Raw genomic sequence first — 25,589 nt, 5'->3', positions numbered from 1 at the left:
GTATACCTAAAGGGGAGGGGACGGGTTTAGAATATACTAAAGGTTAGAGACACTACGATACTTTATATAACATATTTCAAGTGTTCCATTAAATTACTGTCAATCGAATTTCAAAAATCTTCCTCCCGCCTGAAATCTCGCGACACACATACATGTAAGCTATCCACAGCAAATACAGGCGTGCAGAGACATCTATGTGGCTGGCCTGACTTAAAACTGGGCCACTGGACTAGAATTAGTTACTGCAGCTGCTGGAACCCCTGACTACAACTGTAAGTGTCTGACCCTTGGAGCTATTCAAACAAAATATCTGGGTTTAGTAGCATCGGCGTTCAACAGTGTTTAGAAAATGGATGTGACGGACATGAAACCTCGGAGAACGGTTTTGAGGGTGGCCGCATTCGATACAAAGTTCAAGAGGCCACCCGAACAACCGAAACCACTATCACAACGAATTGCAACCCGGTGCAAGGATTATTTTTCAAAACGGAAGTTGATAAAAACAGTGTATGCTAATTTCCCCTTCATAGGAGTAATTAAGAAGTACAAACTTAAAGAAAACCTGGCAAATGACGTCATATCTGGACTTACCGTTGGTATAATGCAAATTCCCCAGGGTACGTATAAATAATATTTCCCTTCCCTTCCCCTCCCCTCTCCCCATCCGTTTAACAAACTAATGCCTTATCGCCTTTAAATGTGGCTTGGCTTTCGTTTTAAGCACTTTTTTCTGCTTTTGATAATGTGAAGGACGACGGTCTATGTAAAAGTTCATGTGTGAAAACAATGAGTGCTTCCATCAACACTTGACCCTCTAGCGCGTAAAACAGGGTCATGGAGTTTTTAACAGATGCAGTATATGGCTTTTGGTTCAGTGAGTGAAATCAAGGCCCTGATTTATATCTATTTATAGTGTACACACATATACACATTGGTAATCGAAACTTGTCTTTTCCTTCGTCATTTGGTGTTTTACTTGATTGTTCAGGGTAACAAACTTCTCACTTAATCATCAAATCCTTTCGGAAATACATAACCTCACCCAATTTCTGTTTTATTAGAATTTACACATGTGTCATATCAGTTCTAGGACATTGTGAAAAAAGCACGTTGTGATCCAGCTGCGGTAGGTCGTCAATTTTAAACAGTTTTGTGAAACATGAACCCGGACACTCTCAAAAAAAGTCACATGTAAGTTTTAGGCTTTAGATAAATGATATGCGTTTTAATATGCATTTCTTTTATGTAAGTGTAAGTGAAAAATAATGTTTCGATTTTTTTTTTAGATTTCAAGATAACGACGTGTTCCTATTAAGAGCGAGACTCACGATTTATCTGTTGTCCTGAAAGTAATAAAAATACCAGGTTTTCTCTGTACAAAGTAAGGTATTACATGGTTAGTACATTGTGTGTTATTTGATATCTCAACTATTATTATTATTATTGCAATCTTAACAGCCCGTCAACACGTAAAAGGTCATTAGGGCAATCAGCTGGTGAAAGACACAGCGATCTAAAGAGAGATAACATAATACAAAAGGAAGAAGACAAGTTCCGAAAATCTTAACTGTTTATTTTATCACAATATAAAACAACAGTCTTTCAGATATCTCAAAATAGAGGCTTTATCATGTGTTACAAAAAGCTTAGCTGTATATTTATGGACATAACAATATTGTGTGTTATATCTAAGTCCCGAATAATGTGAATGATAAACATCAACAAACTTGGACTTGTTTCCTTCTGAAATAAACTTTTTACAACAGACACGTTCATTTAAATATCGGTATTTGCTATATAATTTTAAGAAATTAATATATTTGACTTCGGACGATAAAAAGCTATTTTAGATACATAAAATTTTGTTCTATATCTCACAAACGCTTATCGGTTAACCTAGCTGATGCGTAATTTTAATTTGAGCTCTTTTACGTCTACGATAAATTTCTTATCCGTATATTGCTGAAATATCATGACTGCAAAATATGGCTTGTGATTTATCACTAACGAGAAAAACAGTATTTCTTATCTTCTTAAAAAATGTAGTTAGATAGGGAAGTCCACTTTGGCACTTTAGTACATGCAATAAGATGATAAAGCTTTAATAACCATGTTAGACTCGCCATATTTTATGCGATAGATGTGTTCCTTATGTGAATTTAACACTGTGTCCGTGCCATCAAAAGCCTTTTCGCATTACATTGCGTTACAATATTGTGCCGATTTCTTCATCTTCGTATTTAAATTCAATTGAACAATGACAGAATATGCACATGCACTCCATTTTGTTATTGGTTCAACTTCCAATCTATAGTTTTAGGTTTGTTTTTTCTATCGGAACAATTTGTATTGTGTGATATTACTCCTTTGTGTGTCGTCTGTGCTATCCTGTGTACACGGCCGTCATGACCTGTAAGTTTTAAGTAGTCGTGACATTCATTGTACAGTAATTGTAGTTTTGTCGTTAGAACTACACGTAGGTACATTCCCTTTGTAGACTAAAACACGTAGCTTTTGTTCGAAATATTTACCTGACTTTAAAAATATATCTAAGATTTTGCTTGGATCTTAGTCATCGCAATGCTTATTGCGAGCGATGTGGCTCATCTTTGTATACTGCATGAATGCATTAAAATAGATGTATGTTTAGTTAAGTCTGCAGCATGTCCTCCGCCCTCCACTTATATATATATATATATATATATATGTGTGTATATATATTGTGTTTTACCTATCGTTTAAGGGATGGCGTACGCTTTGTTGGGATCACTGCCCCCAATCGTTGGGTTGTATACGTCATTTTTCGGTCCACTGATTTACTTTTTCCTTGGAACGTCACGTCATGCTTCAATGGGTAAGTATCTTAAATGTCACATAATTAGATATGTTCGTAAACGTTCGTGAAACAGCTTTATATTATGGTGTTACTGAATCTGAATGAACGGTAATCTTACTATGTCTCTTTGGAGACATCACAATGCATGCGGAGTCATTATTAAATGTGAAATAAGTTGATGGAGATAGTTTCTACCAATCAGCGGGTCAGACGTTCTCAGTCCTTTCTGCAATTACGAAAAAAAATGTTGAAAATTATACGACAAAGTTAAACTCACGGAGCACAAAAATGCTCCGGGATACATGTATAAAATACAATCGTTTCTTGTATATCAAAATACAGTAGTATTGATAGTGTCATGTGTGGAAACCCCTACGTGCCATCTTCATTTTTTTCCCGGATCGAAAGATCGGGGGAATATTGTTTATGTGCTGTCTGTTTTTCTGTTGTCAACTATAATCTTGCCCATAACTACTGCACCGAAAGATGCAGGACTTTCATAATTGGCACGTGTGTTTCTTGTGACGATACATTTCCGGTGGTACCGAAATGTTTGGCCATGTCACATTGACCGTTACATTTGACCTACATTTGAAAATAAAAAAAAATCATTACCACAATGAAGACAAAAGTGTTTCACACAAAGTGCGCATGTAATTAGCACATGATTTACACAGTACAGTTTAAATGTCCCACTTAAGAAATAAACAACTCTTTGTAAAGGATTAATTAATCGGGTAAAATTCATGATGAAAGGTAAAAACGTAACGTATCAATGCTTTTTTTCACAGTTTTCAGTCAAATGTACGCAGTTATTACGTTTCAGTTCTAATTATGGACCCCCAAAACATGTGTGATGTAAGTCATAGGCAATGTAATTGGTGCTGCGAAAATGACGTAGTTTGTCGTAACAGCAGGCAAAAGTAGTTGGCGTAGTTTGTCGTAACTACAGGCAAAGGTGGTTGGCTTAGTTTGTCGTAACTACAGGCAAAGGTGGTTGGCGTAGTTTGTCGTAACTACAGGCAAAGGTAGCTGGCGTAGTTTGTCGTAACAACAGGCAAAGGCAGTTGGCGTAGTTTGTCGTAACAACAGGCAAAGGTAGTTGACGTAGTTTACCGTAACAACAGGCAAAGGTAGTTGACGTAGTTTGTCGTAACAAAAGGCAAAAGTAGTTGGCGTAGTTTGTCGTAACTACAGGCAAAGGTGGTTGGCGTAGGTTGGTGTTACAACAGACAAATGTAGTTGGCGTAGTTTTGCCTATATTCTAGACATGGAATTTTTAACGCTAAATTCCCACTCAATGCCCTACTACTAAACCACAAACTATATAAACGTAGTGATTCACATACTATTTTTGATATACATGCTATACATAAAAAATACGGGAAAATGTACTTACATTTGTTTTTGGTTTGATATTTCAAGTATATGAAAACATGTAACACATAGATATTACGTAATACGTCATATATTACCAGCAGAAAAAATATTGAAATGGAATATCTGTTAATGTTTTCAAATAGTTCTAATAATTGTATATACATGTACATTTAAGGCCTCAGTCGACCGTACACGTTTCACGGGTGAGTGAATAGAGAGACACAACTAGAAATGAAGGGACAGACAGAAGAACATATTGGCCCCATTAATGCCTCCAAGTAGAATACAGATGAAAATTGTCCTGCATGTAGTGTCCAATAGCTATAGTTTAGAGTAACAGGGGAAGTAACTCTTGCTTCCGATCTAGTTCAATAGTAAGTTCTTCGTTGTGATCTGACCATTTAAAGTTACAGTAGAGCTGTCTTGTTATGATTATCATTATTGTCTTTATTTCCTCCAAATATGAAGAGCATACAATATGAAAAACGTGCAATTGAAATGGAAAATAATGTAAATTATACAAATTACAATTATGCATAGAATACGTTAATTCTACACTAAGTTTGATTGAACATAATACATGTACTCCGTGAAGAGTGATCTTATCAACTATAATGTTATGAAATAATTACACACTAAGCATGTATGTCAAAACAATACATGTTTTAAGTTTATATACATAAAGCCTTTTAATGTGCAACGCTATACATAACCATATACTTCCAGCATCCTTTTTATAGAACATGCTGACTTCAGTCTAAATTGTTCTAAATGGTGTTTGTCTAGCTGATAGGCCAGAGGGGCTCCTAGTAAAATGTGAAGTAATGTATTCTCTGGCAATGATAGTAAGTATGAAATACATTCAATACTCGAAAAAGACGCCATTGCGCACCATAAGTCATCACGGTCAATTTCTGTTTTTGAACCATGTAAAATCGCATGATTCACAATGTCTATATAGAAATATCCACAATAATGACACAAAAATTGTATATTTGAATTCTAATGGTTTGATTACATAACGGATATTGTCGAGAGAATTACAAACAGTGTGGTTTTAAACAATGATACAGACATTTTGTGTAACAAGTTTGTTTCACAAACAGTGTGGTTTTAAATCATAGTGGCACTGTCCAAAACAAGAACACGTGTACCTTATCATAGTGGCATTGTCCAAAACAAGTACACATGTACCTAATCATAGCAGCTCTAGACATTTTGTGTAACAAGGCGTTTGTTTCATAGTCTTTTGCAGATTTATAAACCAGTTTCTTCCAATGTGTTTTGTTTGGGAACATGTACCTAATCATAGTGGCACTGTCCAAAACAAGTACACGTGTACCTAATCATAGTGGCACTGTCCAAAACAAGTACACATGTACCTTATCATAGTGGCATTGTCCAAAACAAGTACACATGTACCTAATCATAGTGGCACTGTCCAAAACAAGTACACATGTACCTAATCATAGCAGCTCTGTCCAAAACAAGTACATATGTACCTAATCATAGCGGCACTGTCCAAAACAAGTACACATGTACACATGTCGTCTTTCTTTACATTCATTTCAGACGACAAACAAGCTGAGTGTGGATTTGAAGAGTAATTTTTACATTTCTTTCCTATCTTTACAGTTTTTCATTTGATTTTGATAAAAAGAAAACAAATATACAGTTTATAGTAGAAAATGTTTGTCCAGTTGCGTTGTTTTTGATAAAAAGATACTTTTTAAAAAATAGGTAATGTTTTAATAGGTGGTTGCGTATACACGAAAGACTTTATACATATCATCTTGGTTGAAGGATATAAGAGGTAAAAAACTTCGAAAGTTACAATTGCTGCAATTTTTTGTAAGGTTTGAATTCACTTGCTAAAACAGAAACATTGTACAATGAAATAGACATTAGTGAATATATGAATAGTCCATCTCTCTCTTCCGTACTTCCGCCATTTTTTTCGTCAAAATTTTGGAAAACCAACGAAAATTTGAACCTCAGAAAAATAACATTTACAGTATATATGTACCTTTATCTTACACTGTCAACACGTAATTACTGCGACAGACGTATATATGTCAGGGTTCCAGTTACAATACATGTACACATTTTCCAGTGGTTATTTCAGATTATGCACTATGCGTGGCTACCACAGAGAAGAATGAAATCCCTCCTTTCATCCGTGTCATATATATCTTCTGTATTGGGCTCTCCGCAGAATATCGCTTTTCTCTCACGAGTAATACATAACTTTCCCGAGGGGTTGATATCTCTTCCCCCAATTATTTCTCCTTACCGTCCCCTATTAGTCACCACAAGGGACTGTATATCTCTTTTCCCTGACGAGTGATACATAATTTTCCCAAGGGATTGACATCTCCCCGAAGGTTCTAGATTTGAATAACTTGTCGTAATTGTACCCGAGTTTGATATATATATCTGCTGTACTCTTTTCATTTTTATTTTCATGTTCAAAGAATCTATTTTCTGTTATTTTAAACATTACAATATGCTGTATTGAGATATCGATTATTTCATCAATAAGATTTCTGTAATACCATCACAGGTACTATTGCCATAGTGAGTTTAATGATAGCCTCTGTCCTGGACGCTAGACTCGGGAACGGAACACCTACGCTACACCCAGGTACAACTTCGTCAGCCATTTATAACTACAGCGTTACGACCACGTCCAGCTTTTTTAACGTCACAAACAGCACGAACACTGCACCAATCACCAGTGTGACGTCGGCATTCTCGGAAACAGACGTACAGAAGATAAGATTAACGGCGGCCCTGTCGTTTGTCTCCGGATTTGTAATGGTAGATATTAAATTAGATTGTTACCAAAATGCTCTAGGAGGCGAGCTTGTGTTCTCTTTCAGTTTAAAGTTCCATCTATAAAAAGTAACAATAAATAGGGAGGGGGACACCGGATGTCTTAGTAAATCATGATATGTTTATTTCGGTTGTAATATTGACAATTTAAGAGTGTCTTAAATAATAATGATGACAATCAACTTTCGGAAACTGATTCGAAACTTAAACAAAATAATGTAATATCGCGTGCACCTGTGCAGTGGAATGAAAATGACGTCATGGTCACGTGATGTCAATGTTTAATTTGATTCATTATGAACATGTAGTAAGCTGCACTATTAAGTAACTATCGATTCAATGTGAAATTAGGTATAACAAATTCTTATATCTATTAACTATTTGTACATCAACAATATGGAACAAGAGTTGTAGGAATGCGTCTCTCAGGAAATAGTTTACGTATGGAAGTTCGACCTGGTCAATACGCATTTTGACAAGAATGATAAAAATGTGGATGATCTATGCCATAACGGAAAAGCCTTAGCGTACGATTGTGTTTAAACCGTGCTAACAGATCATCTGAATGTTGTATTACTGAAATACTTTCGACTTGTAGATTTTTCTTGGAAAGATCAATATGGGACTGGTGGCTACCTACATGTCTGAGCCGATGGTATGTGGCTTCACGTCCGCAGTTGCCATTCACGTGACCACAAGCCAAGCCAAGCACATCCTGGGTATCAAAGTAGGGCGCCATAACGGAGTTTTCAAGGTCATAAAGGTAAGTTTGAAACAATTCAAAAAATTAAATAAAAAATTAGTGATGGCTTGTCGGATTTTGTAGATAAGATTACGCGAGATTGTTCAATATCCCAAATGTACATTTTCATCTAGGGCGGGATTAAGGTTTTATTTGTCGAAGCAATTTCCATTTTGAAACGGACTTGCCTTATAAAGATGGTGATTACACCAATGGACATTATGCGGGAGGTACGCCGTTTGCTATCCAGAGATATCGGGGTCTTAGATAAGGATAAATAAGTATCAAAGTCAGAAAGGTTAAAATGTTATGACAATGTTAAGACCACACATTTCAATACAAATTAAAGTAACAGAGTATATGCATTTAGGGCTTTTTGGGGAAATATACTACTGAAACGTCCGTCATAATTTTGTGATAATACGGTTAAAAGGATCGGTTCATATGCATCTGTTTTATAGCAGAGCTTATAAATGGTGTTAAGATGAAAAAACTGATGGAGGGAATGATAAAGATGAATTTGGAAATGTACTTTTCTTTTTCAAGTTTTTATATCATTAATGTCAAATCAAAACCGTGTTTTTCATCTCCTACGTTGTAACAAAATTTTTCCTATGGTTTGAAGTCAGAATGTTTCTCTTTTTTCAGACATGGATTGATATCGCCAAAAACATTACCACAATCAACTGGGCTCCCGTCGTTACCTCCATTATCTGTATCCTGGCCATCTACGCTGTCAAAATTCATGTTAACCTTCGTTTTAAGGCCAAACTGAAGATCCCTATACCCATTGAAATCATTGTCGTAAGTAATGACGTCATACTGGCTTCTGTTACTCATTCAAGTACACATGTACTTAATCATAGCGGCACTATCAAAAACAAGTACACATGTACCTAATCATAGCGGCTCTGTCCAAAACAAGTACACATGTACCTAATCATAGTGGCACTGTCCAAAACAAGTACACATGTACCTAATCATAGCGGCACTGTCAAAAACAAGTACACATGTACCTAATCATAGCGGCATCGTCTTTCTTTACATTCATTTCAGACTTCTAATGACATCACAATGATAGGTCGAAAATATTACAAAAGACAAAATGTACACTTAGAATTAAATATAGAGACAAATCGGCAGGTGCACAAGCACTTCCCAGGTGCACAAGCACTTCCCAGGCTAGATAACTCTTTTATCTCGTTTGTCTATCAATGAGACTATTATAGATCTATTGCAACAGCTTCCATTAATACGTATTAGAAACTAATCTGTTATTGTACAAAGTTGTAACACCATATACCATCAACAGGGGCGTAGCTAGCCCGGCAGAAATGTGTAAGCCCAGGCGAGGGGTCTGGGGCCGCCTAGGCCCCCAGTGGGGCGAGGGCAGGGCCCTGGTGGGGCTTTATCTTGTTTGAAAAACTTGTCGATCGACGTCTGTAATCCAGAAACCTTCTTCATTTTGAAAATTTGCACTTTAACAACATTATATTCGGAAACGTTGAAATGATAGTAAGAAGTAGAATAGTATGACGTGTATTAAGTTCCGGAAAGCAATGCATTAGGCTTAGTTATTTAACAATTTTCTATTTATAAATTACTATCTATTTTTTTTATTTATCAAAAATATTAGATATTTTTTTTCAGCCTTAGTTTTGCAATTTTGTCCGACATACTCTATGCACGGAATTTTTATGTGTAAGCCTGGGCTTTTTCTTTCTATGGAAGCTACGCCCTTGCATCAATGAAAAATCCGTTTTGCCCCTTTTTATTTTTCTAAGGTGTCAATCGCCACGGCGATATCCCACGTTGCGAAATTTAAGACAAACTATGAAGTCAACGTTTTAGAAGACATTCCATCAGGGTAGGTATATATTTATTCAGTTGTTGGTATATAATTTTGATAAATTTGGTTAGCAACAATGCAGATTCAGAGAATAACTACAGAATTTTGAAAGCGTGTTGTCAAGATCACTGTTAACCATATTGAGAAACAATTAAACAATTGTTTGCAATCTCACTTGTCACAAAATCTGTTCTTATTTGAGAAACGTGAGTCTGTAATTATAATCAATTTATAATTACTTTCTTTACAAGAGCAAGCTTTACATTACAGACCTGATGAAGCAGAAAATGCATACCATTTGGAACACTCGCTCTTATTCTCTTTTGTCTTTTCCAAAAGCGTGTGCGTTTTTGTGATTTAAAAAAAAAAAAAAAAGAATACTTTTCATATTTACCATTTATATTTGAATAGAGTACCCGCCCCTGCTATACCGGATGTGACGTTGGTCGGGGAGAGTTTTAAGGATGCTGTCATTATTGGAATTGTCGCTTTTATACAATCAGTGTCTATGGCGAAAATACTGGCACGAAAAAACAACTACCATATCAACCCAAACCAGGTAAGCGAATGTTGACAGCATATATCGTAAACAAGTTTCGCACGTGGCACAAAGCGCGTGGACAAAAAAGTAGTTTTGGTTAAATTTCAATTTACTTAACCAATCAAAAACACCGGAAGGTTGTATACGACTACTGGAATATATGTATTTATTTGTCAAATAGTAGTTTATAAAATGGACTGAGATTGTAATAACACATCGTTTTATGGCAGAATTCAGTTTTATTTTTGTTTTGTTTTGGGATTTCTTTTTCCTCGTTCTAAACTAATCAACACCGTAACAACAGGAAATGGTGGCTTATGGAGCAGGAAGTGTGTTGAACGCCGTGTTTTCTGGTTACATCCCTGCTGCCTCTGTGGCGAGGAGCATGGTCCAGGAGGGGGCCGGAGGACACACTCAAGTAAGACATAGTCCAGGAGGGGACCGGGGGACACACTCAAGTAAGACATAGTCCAGGAGGGGACCGGGGGACACATTCAAGTAAGAAATAGTCCAGGAGGGGGCCGGGGGACACACTCAAGTAAGATATAGTCCAGGAGGGGGCCGGGGGACACACTCAAGTAAGACATAGTCCAGGAGGGGACCGGGGGACACACTCAGGTAAGACATAGTCCAGGAGGGGACCGGGGGACACACTCAAGTAAGACATAGTCCAGGAGGGGACCGGGGGACACACTCAAGTAGGACATAGTCCAGGAGGGGACCGGGGGACACACGTAAGTAAGATATAGTCCAGGAGGGGACCGGGGGACACATTCAAGTAAGAAATAGTCCAGGAGGGGACCGGAGGACACACTCAAGTAATATATAGTCAAGGAGAGGGCCAGGGGACACACTCAAGTAAGACATAGTCCAGGAGGGGACCGTGGGACACACGTAAGTAAGATATAGTCCAGGAGAGGGCCATGGGACACACTCAAGTAAGACATAGTCCAGGAGGGGGTCAGGGAACACACTCAAGTAAGACAATGTCCAGGAGGGGGCCGGGGGACACACTCAAGTAAGATATAGTCCAGGAGGGGGCCGGGGGACACACGTAAGTAAGACATAGTCAAGGAGAGGGCCAGGGGACACACTCAAGTAAGACAATGTCCAGGAGGGGGCCGGGGGACACACGTAAGTAAGACATAGTCAAGGAGAGGGCCAGGGGACACACTCAAGTAAGATATAGTCCAGGAGGGGGCCGGGGGACACACGTAAGTAAGACATAGTCAAGGAGAGGGCCAGGGGACACACTCAAGTAAGACAATGTCCAGGAGGGGGCCGGGGGACACACGTAAGTAAGACATAGTCAAGGAGAGGGCCAGGGGACACACGTTATACGATTACTAAAAAAGTGGTCATTAAAAACTGTTGTTGATTAGAAGATTATGTTTTTTCAATACGTTTCCAGTAAACAATAGAAAGTGATGCTAAAAGATAGATATACTGATTACACACGGAGTCAAGGTAAGATGTGAAATCCGTCTGATTAAGGAATACGTTCTTACTATTTAAAAAAAAACTGCAAATATGACATATGTATATAATGTTATCAAATTTACCTACAGACATCTTGATATGAATGAAAATATTAATATCCGGCATTTCTGTATTTTAGTAATCAATTATATATTTTTCATTAAAACAAATGTACATATGTATAATAACATTATTATGAAAAGGATATCAATACCATGCATTTGTTTAGATAGTTTACTAATATTACTTACACTTTATTTCCTATATAAGTATAATATATTTATTGTTTTCGCTTCTAAGGTGGCCTCCCTGTTCGGTTGCTTGGTCGTTCTCGTGGTCATTGTGGCTATAGGACCACTGTTCTACTCGCTTCCGAAGGTAACGAATTTCCACAGTTTCAGCAAAGTCAAGGATATCCGTGTAAACTTTATTTGTATTATATTAACCTTTGTCGTTACGCTATTCTGTCTTTCTGTAAAATCGTTGTCACTGTTGGTCCGAAAATACAGCATGTATTTTGATGAAACATGGAACATTTGATATTTTGTTTTATTTCGCAGTTACTTCCCTTTACCTAAGATAATGAATCTCTACAAAAACACGACAGCTGTCAACTTCATACTATTTCTCAAGGTAGATAATTGGCTGACAGACACATCATCTATTTTACAATATCCTTCAAATATACAAATGCAATCACATGATATCGAACTTTATAAATCGTTTTTGTTATAACAGTCAAGTAAACATGGCGCATCCAGATTATTTTGATAAACAATATTTGAGATACCGAATAACGATTTATCAAGAACTTAAATCATTAATGTGTTGTAGTGCGTGCTATCTTGTGTTATTCTTGTCAATTTGCGGAGCATGTTTCTGCAGTTCTTGGAGCTTAAACCTCTGTGGAAGAAGTCTAAATATGATTTCGTAAGTATTTCTTTACTACAAAATCATAATTTTTTGAGTGGGTTGAGAGTGGGGTTGGTGAGGGGGTTGTCACCTATGAGTTCACGAATTCACATGTCTACGAATTGTCAGAATTAGCTTAAGTTGATTCATTGATCTATATTCATTCACAAAATTAAATGTCCACGAAAAAGTTATTTATTTGTTTGTAAAACCACGAAAATTTAGTCCCACGAAAATTCATAATTTGACAGTATACTATTATCATAAGTTATTTTTTTATTCTTAACTTAACATGCCATAGGGTTACTGATATTTTTTTAAATTGCAGGGAAAGTACTAACATCAAAATACGGACAAAGAGTAATAATAAAGTTATATGACAAACTCTATAACTAGTATAGAATTGATGAAATACCATTCATTTTTAAAGGCTAAAAAGTTTATCATCGTTGCTCTTTTTTACTTAATTTTAACAATTTCAGTACATGTATAAATTCCATTGACTATTACTGACTGTTTTTCACACATATTTGTCAACTCTTGTTCTACACATTAACTTGTGATGTATGTTTACTGCTACAGCTGATTTGGATCGTGACCTTCCTGGCCACAGTGATTCTTGACGCTGATATAGGTATCGGTATCGGAATCGTCTTCTCCATCCTCACAGTAGCCATCCGTACACAGAGGTAGCTATGAAAAAAAACCTTTAAGACATCAGTTGTTTTACATTGATTCCTTCAAACAACAATTCTTGCTCGGAAACTTTAAGCAATGCATCAGATTTTGAAATCCTACAGAAATAAGACCGAACTTAATAATTCATGGCAGAAAAAACAATCAAGATCATTGATCACCAATATGTTGTGAAGCTCGAGATTCCCATATTTAATTGGTTTGTATTCCTTTGATGTACCATCAACATCTTTGGTTATTTAAAGACTGCGTTCACATGTATCCCAGGTGAGTGTGTATTTGGTAGACTATGTAAGCATCCTTCTGAAAGCAGCAGGTATTGAAGCTTGAGATGCCGGTATTTTGTGCCCTATCTTTTTCCTTTAAAAAACGATTTAATTTGCCTAAACAATGATTTTCAGAATTTTAGAAGCGATTTAGAAAATTTGCTTTTTTTCATGAATAATTGATAGTCCAAAATACTACAAATTTCTAAATAAAGAAATTAATAAAATAATAATTGATTGACAAAAATCAGTAATTAATATTTAATCACACTGTACCAATGTTTTTGACAGGCCAGACTATTACCGAGAAGGAATCATTGATGGACTGTACATCAAATCTACACAGAGCTACAACCAAGTAGGTTCACCAACAGGCAGTTGTAGTCAATTAACATTGTTAATGGGTCTTAATGTATTTACATCGTTAATGGATCGTAATGTATTTACATAGTAAATGGATCGTAATGTATTTACATTGTAAATGGATCGTAATGTATTTACATTGTAAATGGATTTTTATGTATTTACATTGTAAATGGATCGTAATGTATTTACATTGTAAATGGATTGTAATGTATTTACATTGTAAATGGATCGTAATGTATTTACATTGTAAATGGATTGTAATGTATTTACATAGTAAATGGATTTACATTGTAATGTATTTACATTGTAAATGGATTGTAATGTATTTACATAGTAAATGGATTTTTATGTATTTACATGTAAATGGATTGTAATGTATTTACATTGTATTTACATTGTAAATGGATTTTTATGTATTTACATCGTAAATGGATTGTAATGTATTTACATTGCAAATGGATTGTAATGTATTTACATTGTAAATGGATAGTAATGTATTTACATAGTAAATGGATCGTAATGTATTTACATTGTAAATGGATTGTAATGTATTGATCGTAATGTATTTACATTGTAAATGGATTTTTATGTATTTACATTGTAAATGGATCATTGTAATGTATTGTAATGTATTTACATTGTAAATGGATTGTAATGTATTTACATTGTAAATGGATTGTAATGTATTTACATTGTAAATGGATTTTTATGTATTTACATTGTAAATGGATTGTAATGTATTTACATTGTAAATGGATGGATTGTAATGTATTTACATTGTAAATGGATGGATCGTAATGTATTTACATTGTAAATGGATCGTAATGTATTTACATTGTAAATGGATTGTAATGTATATTGTAAATGGATTTTTATGTATTTACATCGTAAATGGATCGTAATGTATTTACATAGTAAATGGATCGTAATGTATTTACATTGTAAATGGATTGTAATGTATTTACATTGTAAATGGATAGTAATGTATTTACATAGTAAATGGATTTTTATGTATTTACATTGTAAATGGATTGTAATGTATTTACATTGTAAATGGATCGTAATGTATTTACATTGTAAATGGATCGTAATGTATTTACATTGTAAATGGATCGTAATGTATTTACATTGTAAATGGATTTTTATGTATTTACATTGTAAATGGATTGTAATGTATATTGTAAATGGATTTTTATGTATTTACATTGTAAATGGATTTTAATGTATTTACATTGTAAATGGATTTTAATGTATTTACATTGTAAATGGATTGTAATGTATTTACATTGTAAATGGATTTTTATGTATTTACATTGTAAATGGATTGTAATGTATTTACATTGTAAATGGATTGTAATGTATTTACATTGTAAATGGATCGTAATGTATTTACATTGTAAATGGATTTTTATGTATTTACATTGTAAATGGATTGTAATGTATTTACATTGTAAATGGATTTTTATGTATTTACATTTAGATTGTGATATTATTGAGAAAGAGATAAAAACGATTGCGTTTCATGGCATTAATTCGAGAACAGTTGCACCATGGAGGAATATATTATCTATTGCAATTGAATTGGAATTGATCTGATCAACTTATGATAATTTATTCATGGGATGGATAAATCAAAATGTACTCTCGATCACGTGAATCTCGTTGACGGTTAAGTTGAAGTTATTCTGTGTTTTATAGAAAGTTTTCGGTATTTCACATATACATGATACGAAGATAATTCTATATTAATATATTTCAGAACTTTTACCGTATAAAGTCTTTTGTTGTGAACAGGTACAAGAAGAACCGTTTATGAAAATAGTCCGATTCCAAGCCCCACTTTATTTCGCCAATTCCGAGATGTTCGTAAAAGCAGTACGAGTTGCGTCTAATATCGACCCGGAAGAGATGAAGAGAGCACGAAAACATCACGAAAAGACAAAAAAGGATACCGGTATCAGTGACGTAGGTCCCAAATATTTCATCTCTGCTTTACCTGTGATTTAATATGACCCTGTGGTTTTAGGAAGGTTTGGACTAAAAAAACTTAAACCTAAATGTAGATGAAGATAAGAGTGGAACCAAACAAAGAATAAAACCGCAGCATACAACTTATTCGTCCTTCTAGGACTCATCAGTAATTTTTGAGGCGTGGGAAACGACTGAGATAAAACCTAAGTTATCGGAAGAAAAGTCAAAATCTAGATTGGAAGATGCACTAGCAATTTAATTAAAATAAATGTCGTAATTTTCATGTCTTCCATAATTCAAGAAGAAAGGGATATATGTTTATTCTGTGCCACTATTCGAATGAATTGAAACGTGGCATGCAGATTGACACAGTTCCTATTACATGGACCCTTCTTCGAGGTTTTCATTTTAAGACCGCTCTGATTATCACTCTGGTTTTCTTCTGGCTGTTGTAAGGCGGAGAAGCGATTCAGAGTGAATTTAATGACGCTGATCTGTCAACCAAACCTGACATATCCCGAAACGACCCTGGCTGATAGGTGGACGTAAAGCAACAAGGAACTATACTTTATTCCAATATTTGGATGTCCCTTGTGAACAGCTAATGTTTTTCAAATTATCGAATCTGCAAAGTTTTTTGGCCAGCTTTTTACTTTTCCGGTTTTCTCATTTATCTGCTTTCTTTTACTTTGGAGCTGGACGTGCATGATGTCCGTTCGTTTACCTGCTGGTTCCGTTGTGTGGTATAAAGCTGGACGTGCATGATGTCCGTTCGTTTACCTGCTGGTTCCGTTGTGTGGTATAAAGCTGGACGTGCATGATGTCCGTTCGTTTACCTGCTGGTTCCGTTGTGTGGTATAAAGCTGGACGTGCATGATGTCCGTTCGTTTACCTGCTGGTTCCGTTGTGTGGTATAAAGCTGGACGTGCATGATGTCCGTTCGTTTACCTGCTGGTTCCGTTGTGTGGTATAAAGCTGGACGTGCATGATGTCCATTCGTTTACCTGCTGGTTCCGTTGTTGTTTACCTTGTTCTCATTTGAGAAACGTGACATCACACACTTGAATTGAACACGATTTACATCGCGGGTGTCGTCGATGAAGCAGAAGACGCTTTCTCATCATGGCTTAATTCTCATTTTCCCTTTTTCAGGAGTCTCCGTGTAAAGCTTTCTCTTGTTCCTATCATGCTGCAGTGTAATTGAATTTGAGTTAGAATTATGTTCATATATTGGTATTTTCTTGTTGTATTTTTGAAATCTGATTTGAAAATTAGTGAATAGACACTGAAGTATGCTACAAATGTAGTATTACCCGATAACTTACATTACAAGCTGGTGGAAATCAGCTTTAAGGCAAAGTTGTTTGTAAATGATGTATCTTTATCGCGTTATTGTCTTATTTTCCGATCTAATGTACTTAGATACGTCAAAGGTGTAATGTACATCGGAGTGGTTTTCATTGGCTGTCAGAAGTCAATTGCGATGTCGTGATATCGACAATATTGTTCCGTTATGACTTCAAAATGCACAACATAATGGTTGCCTCGGTTTGATTCTGCCCTCTAACTTTTGACTTTAAAATCTGTTAAAATCTGACGTTCTGAGTTAAGTGGCAAAAAAAATTATATTTGTTTTTATTTCGCAAAATTGAAAACGTCTTAGACTTGTTTGAGAAGATCTCATGAAATGAAAGCTCATTGAACATCCTTTACATCCTCTGTTCACATTCTGAACTTTGACATTGAATCACCATTCAGGTTCTTATAAAAATGCATTTTGTTGTTTTGATATGTCGGTATTGACTACGTGAGGTTTCTTAACAGCAAAATGTTTCATCAAAGTCTTTTGATCGAGACATTTTCGCATCCATTCTAATACTAATTAAAACTAGGCGGGTTTTGTCGATGAAGAAAAAATGTTTACCCTTCCGGAACCCCTCCTTTTATTCCCCTCGTTTATTTTCAGTGGTGTTTATGTAAATCTTTTTATGTAAATGTATATGCAGGGACGTATATATCACATTAATATACACGTCCCTGGTATATGTAAGTGCTCTAAAATTTTCGACTCCATGTTTGTAATACGACTTTGTTAATATAGTAACGCATTTTTGTCTTGTTTCTGCTGCCTGTGTGATTTTCGTTATTTCCTTCGTTTCAACAGTCAGTAGAAAATGGAATCCCGGATTCAGAAACTGGTGACGCCATAATACTTTGCCAAACAGAAAACAACCGGAAGTCCCGAGAGACTATACTACTGGACATGGAAGGCGTTCCCTTCTTGGATATAGTCGGCGTAAAGACACTTAGAAGGGTCAGTTAAATGTTTTAAATGTTTTACATCATAAACATGGTCAGCAGAATGTTTAACTGACAAACATCTATCGGAACACCACGGCTGATTCCTACGAGGTAATCGTCCTTTGATGAAAGGAAGTGTAATCGAGGCGAGGTGTTCCGAATGGACAAGCATGGTCAGTTGAGCGTTTTCCCTGATTGACATGGTCAGAAAAATGCTTTGTTTGAGTGGAATGAATGTCAGTAGATGTTTTACCTGACATGACCGCTATACGATTAACACTGACTTATATATCCCGAGCGGTTTTTTTTATGTTTGGAGACCATATACGACTTAAATTGATTATGAAGAGACAGAAACAGAACAGACAATAACTAATATTACAGTGAATGATATAAATGACGTAATACAAATCGAAGTTATATCGCGAGGTCACTATTCTCCTTACATCAAGTCCACAGACTTTAAAATTTATGGTTGGTCACAAATTTGCTGCTGATTCTCACAATAAGAGATTTGGATGAATTTGAAAATTAATTATTCCTCCATTTTCCCGTCGTTTACTCTTTCTCTAAAGTACTATTCAAATGTGTTTATGATATCACCAGCGACCCTCCACGCCCGGTAAGCGAACCACAGTCAACGATTCTTTTCTCGTTTTGTCTACAGGTATTTAATGAATACAACGATGTGGATGTGGATGTGATGTTGGCCGGATGCAATGGTATGTATCAATGGTGATTGTGTCTAATACACACATCTGCGTTTTGTACGTCGGAATCCCCAGAGGAAGTCATGCTAGTATTTTGATACTTTTATATCTGAATGTCGAGTACATTTTGAATTGTATATAAAGGTTACGAAAGTTGTGTGTCAACTGCAATACTAATCTGATTTTTTTTGTGTTTTTTTTTTTAATTTGTTTTCTTTGTTTACTTGTTTGCTTACTTAGGGTTGTCAGTAGCATTATTGGGATGTATGTGAATTTACACCGACGGGAAGAATTTCTACACAAGACAGAATGCTTGTTATGGCCGAGATATTTTGTAGCTTATGTTCAGCTTTGTTTTTATACTTATAGATGGTGTGCTGGACATATTACGGTCGACTGATTTTATGTCCGAAAAGGAAGATTGTATTTACGTGGATGTTGAGTGTGCACTGGAAAGTCGACATGCGAAACCGGTCGAGGACCAATGAACCATAGCATCACGTGAACGTTGGCACAAAGAATAACCAAACGTGCAACGTGAATGATACAATGTTATTATTGAAAAGTAAAACGTGACTAATAACCGGTGCACGTGATCAAAAAATTCATACCATGTGATCAAGAAATTGTCACAAGTAAGCAATGAAGGATAGCACGTGACAATTGACCATTATCCTCTGACCAATAAGTTTGAATATGTTTTAACGGAAGAGAAATAATGTCTGCTGATCGGTAATATCGGTTAAATTCAGTGGCGCCTTCTGTTTGTATCATAATTATGTCCTACGTTGATGTTACCGCTTCGTGTATACAAAACCATGTAAATGTCGTGACAAACAAGCTGAGAGTGGATTTGAAGAATGCAGTGATAATATTGCTGTTTTATTGTTTATAAATATATATTAAAATTACTGCAGTACTTCATCATGATTCCTCTAGTTATATTACCTGAAAATGTACATACTCTACTTTATTGTATGAGATTTGTAAGGATATACTTCGAAATGTCATATTCTATCTTGAAGAAAACCCAACATCGAATACAAATATTCTGATGCTCACCTGCCTGTGATCGTTTCTACCATATCAGATCAAAATCAGACAAGTGGTCTGCTAGGAAGCTTGATTGAAATAAGTGCACACTGCTTTGGGTGTCGTGACCAGGCCCTCTGGTATCATATTTGGTTTGTTTATCGTTGCTTTACTTCCTATTAAACTCAGGATCATGTGATGACTTTCCAGATTAAGGCAATTATGTCGTAAAAAGATGTTAAGAGTGACCTACTTCCTCCGTTTTTAACAAGTGTTTGTAACATTTAACAGAAGGAAATAATGAAATTATAATATTCACTCAAACATTATCAGGTGGGTGGTTAATATACAGTATATATGGAACTCTTAGGTTAAAATAAAAGTATCGATTTATCTTCTTTTTCTTGTAAAGCATTTCATTTTATTTTTATCTTTTATTGTACGCTTAATTAAACTCGCTATTAAGAAAACAAGTGTTATATATAGTTGTAAATATTGTTACAGACTATAATCGTTTGCGAAGATAAATACCTACTGACTGTATTCTTTCGTCCAGGTAAATACCTACTGACTATATTCTTTTGTCCAGGTAAACACGTACTGACTATACTCTTTTGTCTCGGTAAATACCTACTGACTATATTCTTTTGTCCAGGTAAATACCTACTGACTATACTCTTTTGTCTCGGTAAATACGTACTGACTATATTCTTTTATCCAGGTAAATACCTACTGACTATACTCTTTTGTCCAGGTAAATACCTACTGACTATACTCTTTTGTCCAGGTAAATACGTACAGACTATACTCTTTTGTTCAGGTAAATACGTACTGACCATATTCTTTTGTCCAGGTAAATACCTACTGACTATACTCTTTTGTCCAGGTAAAAACCTACTGACTATATTCTTTTGTCCAGGTAAATACCTACTGACTATATTCTTTTGTCTCGGTAAATACGTACTGACTATACTCTTTTGTCCAGGTAAATATGTACTGACTATATTCTTTTGTCCGGGTAAAAACCTACTGACTATATTCTTTTGTTCAGGTAAATATGTACTGACTATATTCTTTTGTCTAGGTAAATACGTACTGACTATACTCTTTTGTCCAGGTAAATACGTACTGACTATACACTTTTGTCCAGGTAAATACGTACAGACTATACTCTTTTGTCCAGGTAAATACGTACAGACTATATTCTTTTGACCAGGTAAATAACTACAAACTATACTTTTATTATTATTATTCAATATTTTTCACACCCCGTCCACCATCCCGGCTCGGAGCCGAAAACATGGAATTAGGAGGTGGCCTCCAGGCTTAAATCCGCCCTTGCAAGTCAGGATCACCACCAACGTAAACCAAATGTGCAGGATTTTGGCTTTTTCACCTAGGCGACCTGTTATCCGATCGGACGCGAAAAAGTATGTGGTCACCTGCCCTACCACGTGGGATTTTTGTTTTCCCACATTACTCCACTTTCGTCGTCACAGCAAGACCTTTCATGCGAAACAATTTGGTACGTTTGTTTCCAATAGAATAAATTTTATATAGTATGCCTAAATGATTTTTTGCAGGATTTAAGTTAAAATTTCAAGTATGTAAAATTCGAACGCGTTTTTGGGTTTTAAAATTTTTATGACATTTGAAACGTTAATTCTTATTGAAGTTCAACTTCTAGTAGGATTCGTTTCCCTTAGACTGTTATAAGACTATGACACAAAAACGGACGTACCAACAAAATCATCCTCGATACTTCAGGGATGACAATAATTTTTCCTCTCCGCACCCCTGGAACTTGTAATGGCAAAATTGAAGGTTTCATGTGCGACACCTTGTGAACAAAACGAAAAGATAAGTTTGATCCTTTGATGTACATCATACGAATCGCATAACTTTATATTGTACTGGCTCTGAAGTTGGGTATGGCTCCTTTGTGATCTTCGGAACGTATCAGCCTGTGATTGGTCAGTTTTTTTCTCTCCTGGAACCAATCAAATTAAATCGCCTGTGCCTTCAATTTTGCATGTTTATCCTTTGTGGCCTTGGAAGGTGATCAAAGCCATATATTTGTACTGACTTTGTTACGTCATCCTAGCATGCTGTTGGCTGTTTTATCAAAATATCTGGAAACCGTCTGAACAACCATGTGTCCTAGCAGCTTCCTGCCCAAGATCATGAAGCATGGCCTCTTGGGTCATAAAACTTTCATCCTATAGCCTATTACAAATACAACACCAGGACCTTTGACCCATAGGTTATTCAAAAGTCGTTTACCGAGGATTTTTACGTATTTTACTAAAGTGATCATAAAACTGGGTTAAAAAGATAATTCATTTGAGAAATGCTATGATCATTAATTTGAGAAACTTGGCATTCAGTGATCCTGCCATGTCAACAGGCACAATATTGGGACTCTATGTATCTTGGTTTATACAATGTGATTTAAATGAAAAACTTGATGCTGTGCGACATACTTGCCATTCGGAGAAATGAGTTAAGAAAATGCTCCCCTCCTTCAATGTTTCACCGATTTGTTTATCAACACTTTTTAATCTGTCACAGTTGTACAATTTATTAGTTGGTAAAACTTACTGATAAACCTAGTGTCATATCTAATATCAATAAAATATGTGTAAACTAATAAACAAACGAAACTTAAATAAAATCATTTCCGTTTATTTAGGTTTCTTGGTAAAATATAGCAACTTGGTGTTAAAAAACCATTTATTTAGGTTTCTTGGTAAAATATAGTAACTTAGTGTTAAAAATCCATTTATTTAGGTTTCTTGGTAAAATATAGTAACTTAGTGTTAAATAACCATTTATTTAGGTTTCTTGGTAGAATATAGTAACTTAGTGTTAAAAAACCATTTATTTAGGTTTCTTGGTAGAATATAGTAACTTAGTGTTAAAAAAACATTTATTTAGGTTTCTTGGTAAAATATAGTAACTTAGTGTTAAATAACCATTTATTTAGGTTTCTTGGTAGAATATAGTAACTTAGTGTTAAAAAACCATTTATTTAGGTTTCTTGGTAGAATATAGTAACTTAGTGTTAAAAAACCATTTATTTAGGTTTCTTGGTAAAATATAGTAACTTAGTGTTAAATAACCATTTATTTAGGTTTCTTGGTAGAATATAGTAACTTAGTGTTAAAAAACCATTTATTTAGGTTTCTTGGTAGAATATAGTAACTTAGTGTTAAAAAACCATTTATTTAGGTTTCTTGGTAAAATATAGTAACTTAGTGTTAAATAACCATTTATTTAGGTTTCTTGGTAAAATATAGTAACTTAGTGTTAAATAACCATTTATTTAGGTTTCTTGGTAAAATATAGTAACTTAGTGTTAAAAAACCATTTATTTAGGTTTCTTGGTAGAATACAGTAACTTAGTGTTAAAAAACCATTTATTTAGGTTTCTTGGTAAAATATAGTAACTTAGTGTTAAATAACCATTTATTTAGGTTTCTTGGTAGAATATAGTAACTTAGTGTTAAAAAACCATTTATTTAGGTTTCTTGGTAGAATATAGTAACTTAGTGTTAAAAAACCATTTATTTAGGTTTCTTGGTAAAATATAGTAACTTAGCGTTAAATAACCATTTATTTAGGTTTCTTGGTAAAATATAGTAACTTAGTGTTAAATAAAATACTTATTTAGGTTTCTTGTTAAAATATAGTAACTTAGTGTTAAAAAACCATTTATTTAGGTTTCTTGGTAAAATATAGTAACTTAGTGTTAAATAAAATATTTATTTAGGTTTCTTGGTAAAATATAGTAACTTAGTGTTAAAAAACCGTTTATTTAGGTTTCTTGGTAGAATATAGTAACTTAGTGTTAAATAAAATACTTATTTAGGTTTCTTGGTAAAATATAGTAACTTAGTGTTAAAAAACCATTTATTTAGGTTTCTTGGTAGAATATAGTAACTTAGTGTTAAATAAAATACTTATTTAGGTTTCTTGGTAAAATATAGTAACTTAGTGTTAAAAAACCATTTATTTAGGTTTCTTGGTAAAATATAGTAACTTAGTGTTAAAAAAACCATTTATTTAGGTTTCTTGGTAAAATATAGTAACTTAGTGTTAAAAAAACCATTTATTTGGGTTTCTTGGTAAAATATAGCAACTTGGTGTTAAAAAACCATTTATTTAGGTTTCTTGGTAAAATATAGTAACTTAGTGTTAAAAAACCATTTATTTAGGTTTCTTGGTAAAATATAGTAACTTAGTGTTAAAAAAACATTTATTTACATGTCAGTTTCATCCTTGTTTCATTATTTCCTTGTGTAGAATAAACACTTTAAAATGTAACACAGACTTCAGTCTGTAATTTGTCATATCACTTCAGTCACATATCACTAGTGAAGTCAGACCTTACACACTAAAGATCCCAGGATGTCTGTAATTTGTCATATCACTTCAGTCACATATCACTAGTGAAGTCAGACCTCACACACTAAATATCCCAGGATGTCTGTAGTCTGTGTTATATCACCTAGTCAAATATCACTAGTGAAGTCTGACCTCACACACTAAAGATCCCAGGATGTCTGTAGTCTGTGTTATATCACCTAGTCACATATCACCAGTGAAGTCAGACCTCACACACTAAAGATCCCAGGATGTCTGTAGTTTGTGTTATATCACCTAGTCACATACCACCAGTGAAGTCTGACCTCACACACTAAAGATCCCAGGATGTCTGTAGTTTGTGTTATATCACCTAGTCACATATCACCAGTGAAGTCAGACCTCACACACTAAAGATCCCAGGATGTCTGTAGTTTGTGTTATATCACCTAGTCACATACCATCAGTGAAGTCTGACCTCACACACTAAAGATCCCAGGATGTCTGTAGTTTGTGTTATATCACCTAGACACATATCACTAGTGAAGTCTGACCTTACACACTAAAGATCCCAGGATGTCTGTAGTTTGTGTTATATCACCTAGTCCAATATCACTAGTGAAGTCTGACCTTACACACTAAAGATCCCAGGATGTCTGTAGTTTGTGTTATATCACCTAGTCACATATCACTAGTGAAGTCTGACCTCACACACTAAAGATCCCAGGATGTCTGTAGTCTGTGTTATATCACCTAGTCCAATATCACTAGTAAAGTCAGACCTTATACACTAAAGATCCCAGGATGTCTGTAGTTTGTGTTATATCACCTAGTCCAATATCACTTGTGAAGTCTGACCTCACACACTAAAGATCCCAGGCCCAGGATGTCTGTAGTTTGTGTTATATCACCTAGTCACATACCACTAATGAAGTCTGACCTCACACACTAAAGATCCCAGGATGTCTGTAGTTTGTGTTATATCACCTAGTCACATACCACCAGTGAAGTCTGACCTCACACACTAAAGATCCCAGGATGTCTGTAGTCTGTGTTATATCACCTAGTCACATATCACTATTGAAGTCAGACCTCACACACTAAAGATCCCAGGATGTCTGTAGTCTGTGTTATATCACCTAGACACATACCACTAATGAAGTCTGACCTCACACACTAAAGATCCCAGGATGTCTGTAGTCTGTGTTATATCACCTAGTCCAATATCACTAGTGAAGTCAGACCTCACACACTAAAGATCCCAGGATGTCTGTAGTTTGTGTTATATCACCTAGACACATATCACTA

The 25,589-nt window shown here is 35.2% G+C and overlaps 1 protein-coding gene across 2 annotated transcripts; it reads left to right on the top strand.

The window, feature by feature from the left end:
- The first annotated feature begins 266 nt into the window (after positions 1-266).
- Positions 267-20,298, top strand: LOC132562806 (sulfate transporter-like). 2 transcript variants are annotated; one of them, XM_060227581.1, is made up of 16 exons: positions 267-617; positions 2,744-2,854; positions 6,780-7,036; positions 7,650-7,814; positions 8,442-8,597; positions 9,578-9,660; positions 10,054-10,201; positions 10,488-10,601; positions 11,963-12,040; positions 12,497-12,592; positions 13,157-13,263; positions 13,828-13,894; positions 15,697-15,867; positions 18,038-18,187; positions 18,842-18,896; positions 19,254-20,298. In XM_060227581.1, exons 1-16 carry the CDS (start codon positions 350-352, stop codon positions 19,370-19,372), a joined length of 2,145 nt encoding a protein of 714 aa, XP_060083564.1. In that variant the 5' UTR covers positions 267-349; the 3' UTR covers positions 19,373-20,298. The 2 variants fall into 2 exon arrangements, with proteins under 2 accessions (XP_060083564.1, XP_060083572.1); XM_060227589.1 differs by lacking the exon at positions 267-617 and adding an exon at positions 1,328-1,396.
- The last annotated feature ends 5,291 nt before the right edge of the window (positions 20,299-25,589 follow it).

The sequence above is a fragment of the Ylistrum balloti genome, unplaced genomic scaffold (assembly GCF_031769215.1).
Source record: "Ylistrum balloti isolate Yb309-2 unplaced genomic scaffold, AGI_CSIRO_Ybal_v1 Utg369672, whole genome shotgun sequence".
Lineage (NCBI taxonomy): Eukaryota > Metazoa > Mollusca > Bivalvia > Pectinida > Pectinidae > Ylistrum > Ylistrum balloti.
The sequence above is the reverse complement of the archived record's forward strand: the minus strand, read 5'-3'. Positions and strand labels throughout refer to the sequence as shown.

Coding starts and splice junctions, on each gene's coding strand:
- LOC132562806 (XM_060227581.1), top strand. CDS start 350: ATGGATGTGACGGACATGAAACCTCGGAGAACGGTTTTGAGGGTGGCC. Junction 2,855..6,779: donor GTCACGTCATGCTTCAATGG/GTAAGTATCTTA, acceptor ATACCATCACAG/GTACTATTGCCATAGTGAGT. Junction 10,202..10,487: donor ACCATATCAACCCAAACCAG/GTAAGCGAATGT, acceptor CCGTAACAACAG/GAAATGGTGGCTTATGGAGC.